At 32.7% G+C, this 5286-nt stretch overlaps 1 protein-coding gene across 1 annotated transcript; it reads left to right on the forward strand.

The window, feature by feature from the left end:
• Positions 1–2596: 2596 nt before the first annotated feature.
• Positions 2597–4322, forward strand: LOC126728277 (uncharacterized). The gene is made up of 3 exons (XM_050434130.1): positions 2597–2733; positions 3309–3507; positions 3591–4322. The coding sequence occupies exons 1-3, from the start codon at positions 2597–2599 to the stop codon at positions 4320–4322; spliced, it is 1068 nt and encodes a 355-aa protein (XP_050290087.1).
• Positions 4323–5286: the final 964 nt, after the last annotated feature.

The following is a 5286-nucleotide window of genomic DNA, read 5'->3' on the forward strand; positions in this document are numbered from 1 at the left end:
TATGCCCAGAAACCCTAATTCAAGTTCCCTGCTTCTATTTCTTCTTTTACTTTACATAATATGTCTCTGTTTTGCTCCTTTTATATGCTTTTAAGTCTCTATTTCTCTATTCACATGTTTGTTTGTCATTGCATGTTAGAATAGGTTTTGTTTTCAATTTCTTACTTTAATACCATGCCATTCATTTACATGTCCATCCATTAATGCCATAGGTGCTGAGATGCAGCAAGATAAGTGAGGTAAGTCATGCATTAGTATGAACATGCATTTTTATAATGTAATATGTTTGCTTGATGCTTGATTTCATGTCTAAAGGTTTGGAATACATGTGATGATCTAATTTGTTTGCCATGCCTATCTTTCTGCCTTGTTTTGTTGCTGCCTTGTTTGAGATGATATATTGGCCATACTAGATGAATGCTAGGGTTTGTGACATGATGAGATGCCATGATAGATGAATGATTAGGGTTTTTGGGATGATTGATGCCATGTTGATTGTTAGATATATGTTAGTGTGTGTGTGAGTTTAGAATGAAAATATTGAATGTGCCTTTAATGAGATTAAGACATAAGACACAACATAAGGAAGCCAACCTTAGGGTTAGGCGGTTTTGGGTGCCTAACACCTTCCCTAGATTGTACCTTAACTCCAAACCCATATATCTAGTAGTAAGATCAATGGTCCTTCCTCAAATGGATGCTATATATATGGTTCCTAGATCATTATAAAAACTAGGTGGCGACTCCCTGTTGTGTCCACAAGAGGTCAAATTCGAAGAACGATGCAATTAAAATTTAGGTGGGGTTGGCTAATTGGTGAGTATTTTTGATATTTGAGAACAACAATTCATAAAAAAAATGAAGATGTTTCTTTGTTTAGATCCCTTAAAATAGATTGTTTAAACCAAGTGAATTAGCCAAGTAGTTACTTAGGTTAATTATGAGATCTAGGTTAAACAGTAATAAATCATATCATGCATAGCAGAAAAGTAAATAACACAATGATATGATTACCCAAGAAAACCAATGAAACTAACCATTTTAAGGTAAAAACCTGGGAATGATTTGACTTAACTATCCTCAAGATAAGCAAATCCACTATGATAGAATGGAAGTTTACAAAAGATTTAACACCTAAATCTAATGCTACCTCTAGTAGAACTTACTAACATGACCACGTGCAGCTCCAACTCTACAGACTCTTCCATCTTAGATTTGTTGAACACAAGATCCTGCACTTATGACTTTGAGATCCCCTCAAAGGTTTAGATCATCAGCAGTTGTTGCTCTTGTAGCAACAACTTGATTCCACCAGTTCTTGATTATAGATCTCATTTTGATACACTTGTAGAGTTAGAAGTTTACAGAAACCTTATAGATCTCACAGGGGTAACTTTAGTAGAAAAGCCATTTGAGGATCGAGGGGGGCCTTAGCCCCCCAAAATTTTTGAAAAAAATTATTATTTATTTATTTTTTTTGGAAATATCCTAAACAATTTGAAAATTCTTAAATAACCTTATCATTTTAGCCCCCCATACCTAATAATATATATATATATATATATATATATATATATATTTAAGAAAGTATAAAAATAAACACAATTTTCATTTAAATAAAATACAATCCACAAATACATGTCAACAAATTACAATAATTACACATCCAGCATCTTTAAAATGAACACATAGGTATTTTAAGAATTACCACAACAAATAAAAGGGAAAAAATTCTAATTTTCTTCCTAACACATCTAGGGCATACATGTACACAGTAGAAAAATTGAAAAGTCTGAAACTTTGTCTCTCCCACACGGCCACACATACACAATTGCAGTCTTGCAAAAACAATCTTTCTTACACAGGTGACTCTTTCTCTTTTGCTCTCTCTATCTCCGTTGAGGACTTGGCCTTTGCGTTCTTCTTCTTTTTCTTCTTTCAGACTTTTAGTTCTTTCTCTTTGCCTTCTTCTCCCCACTACCTTTGCCTTCTCCTTCTTTCTTTCTTTTTATCTTTTTAGATTTCAGTTCTTTGCTTTTCATCCCTTTGTTTAAAAGTAAAAGTGTTGTAGTAGTGTAGTAAAAGTTTTGCAGTAGTGTAGTGTACTATGTGAGTATGTGTTCAATTTAGACAAGAAACAATGACTCAAGTTTGTCCCTTTGTTAGTGACTCATTGCCGTGGGACCCTCAATATGTGACTCAATTTGTGAAGCTTCCGTGCTTGTGTAGTGTGTAGTGCTTTGTCTATTCCCCTAAGATCGGCTGACCCGTAAGTTTTTAACACTTTCCAAGTATTTTTATTTTTCTTTTCATTGCTTTCTTTTTTAAATTCCTTATAATATATTATATATTATATATTATATATTATTATAAAAATCAATATATTATAAACAATATATACACATGTATTTAGTTGTTTTTTATTATATATATATATATATATATATTATGTATTGACATTTGAATGTTTGTTTTTTATTTAGCAATCTTTGGACTATAAGTATTTTATTAGTATATTTTTTTAAATCTCAGTCATTTTATTTAATGAGTGATAATTTAATTTGATAAATCTAGGTCATGGGCAAGTTTAGGACTAATGACTCATTCTTCAAAAAGTGAAGAAGGTAATTCAGAAAATAGTACACTTTTTGGTTCTAATGTTGAAGCGTCAACTTCCAATGAGCATCCTTCCAAATCTCCAAGGATTGATCCCGAAAAACATCCTTCTAGACCGTTAGTGGTGGAAGTGGAACTTGAAAAAATTCATTTAAAATTTTCACCACCTAGTTCCAATGAAATTGATGTTAGAATTTTAAAACGAGATCCAGGAGAGCACACTGAAATGTGTAACTATCCATCCAATATACATGATGAAGTTAGACATGCTTATTTAAAAGATAAACCATATCAAATCCGTCTTTCAAACTATCCATTTTCTAGAGAAAAGCATCCTCGTCACTTTCAAGCTTCTTGGTTCACTCAATTATCTTCTTGGCTAGAGTATTACTAAAGATGCTACATACTGTCTGTCATGTTATCTCTTTACCATGAAAAGAAGTAGACACCTTGGCTGTGATGCATTTACTTTCACAGGATTTAGAAATTGGAAAAAAGTCAATAATGGAAAGAATTGTGCCTTTTTGAATCATGTTGGGGAGGATCCTTGCTCACTCCACAACAATGTCGTGAAATATTGTGACGATCTATTGAATGAATCAATGCATATAAATATAGTGATGAATGTGTAGAGTTTTGATCAAATTCTAAATAATCGACTGCGGGTGAAAACTTCTGCTGATACTATTCAGTGGCTCACCTTTCAAGGGTGTCCTTTTAGAGGTCATGATGAAACCCCACAATCAAAAAACCGAGGGAAATTTCCTTGAGATGATTAGAATTTTGGCATCTTATAATGATAAGGTTGCACAAGTTGTTTGGGAAAATGCTCCTAAATCTGCTAAGTACACCTCACCTACAATTCACAAGGAGATTCTACATGTATTGCAAGTAAAGTGCGAAGTAAGATTTGTGAAGACATTGGGGATTCCAAATTTTGTATCATTGTTGATGAGTCACATGATGAGTCAAAGAGAGAGCAACTGGCTCTTGTTGACAATGATGGCTTTATACAAGAACGCTTCTTTGATCTTTCTCATGTTAAAGACACTGCTGCATTGACCCTGAAGAACGAAATATATGCTATTCTTTCTTGTCACTGTCTTGACATTCAAAATATTCATGGACAAGGATATGATGGTGCTAGAAACATGTGTGGTAAATGGAAAGGATTGCAAGCCTTAGTTCTTAATTATTGTCCTTATGCATATTATGTGCTTTGCTTTTCTCATCGGTTACAATTAGCATTAGTTGCTGCATCAAGAAAGGTAATCCCTATCCATGAATCCTTCTTAAATTTAAATTTCACTATCACTATTGTTGGTTCTTCATGTAAACATAATGTTGAACTAAGAGCTGCTCAAGCTGCAGAAATTGCTAGAATGTTAGCTATTGATGAACTTGAAATAGGAACAAGAGCAAACCAAATTGGGACTCTAAAACGGGCTAGTGATTCTCATTGGGGGTTTCATTTTAATTCCATTTGTAGCCTAATGAGGATGTTTGGTCCAACTTGTTTGGTGCTTGAAAATATAAAGGGAGACAGGTCCACCTACTTGCAACGTGGAAATGCAAATGTAGCTAATAAAATGATTAATTCATTTGAGTTTATATTTAGTTTACATCTAGTGAAGGAAATCATGGGTATTATTGATGATCTTTGTCAAGATTTGCAGCAGAAATCTCAAGACATCTCAAATGCCTAAAATTTAGTTTCAACAACAAAGGCACTCTTCCAAAATTTGAGAATAGATGGCTGGGATAATTTTCTTGAGAATGTCATAGGATTCTCCAAAATATTTGAAATTGATATTCCAAATCTAAGTGCTCGATTTCCTGAAGGTAGAAGTTGTAAGAAAAGGAATCATGTTATAGTGGACATCATTATCATTTTGATATATTTAATGCTACAATAGTGTTCAATTGCAAGAGCTTGACAGTAGGTTTGGTGAATGACCAATAGAACTCTTGACACTTTGCTCTACTTTGGATCCAAAGGATTCTTACAAATTCTTTAATGTGGATGATATATCTCATCTTGTTGAGAAATATTATCCTCTTGATTTTTCTATGCATGATAGGACTAGTTTGAAAACTCAATTGAAGCTATTTGAGCATGATGTGCAAAATCATTCGAAGTTACATAATTTGTCATCTATGGCAGAATTATGTCAAAGGTTAGTAGAGACAGAAAATTCACAGGTATATCCTCTTATTGATCGATTGATTCCTTGTTTTGACTCTTCTAGTGTCCACAGCAACTGGTGAACTTGCCTTTTCAGCTATGAAAATTGTTAAAATAAGACTACGCAACAAAATCGAGGACGAGTTTCTCTTAAATAACTAGCTGTCTACATTAAAAAGGAAATTGCTGAAAACTTCACTATTGACTCAATACTTGATGACTTTAGATCTCTTAAAGAACGTAGGTTACAGTTTTGAACCAAGATGTTTAACTTTTATGTTTTTGTATGTTTTGCGACTTTTTTCATTTTATAGTTGATTAAAGATATTAAATCATTTTGTCAATTTTGTCTCATGATTGTTTAATTTTAATTAAATATACTTTTGTTTATACATATTCAGTTACGAAGTATTGGACATTACTATTTTACATTTCATACACAAAAAAAAAAAAAAAAAAAAAAATTATATATGGCCCCCTCTAAT

Source organism: Quercus robur, chromosome 5 (genome assembly GCF_932294415.1).
Source record: "Quercus robur chromosome 5, dhQueRobu3.1, whole genome shotgun sequence".
Classification (NCBI taxonomy): domain Eukaryota; kingdom Viridiplantae; phylum Streptophyta; class Magnoliopsida; order Fagales; family Fagaceae; genus Quercus; species Quercus robur.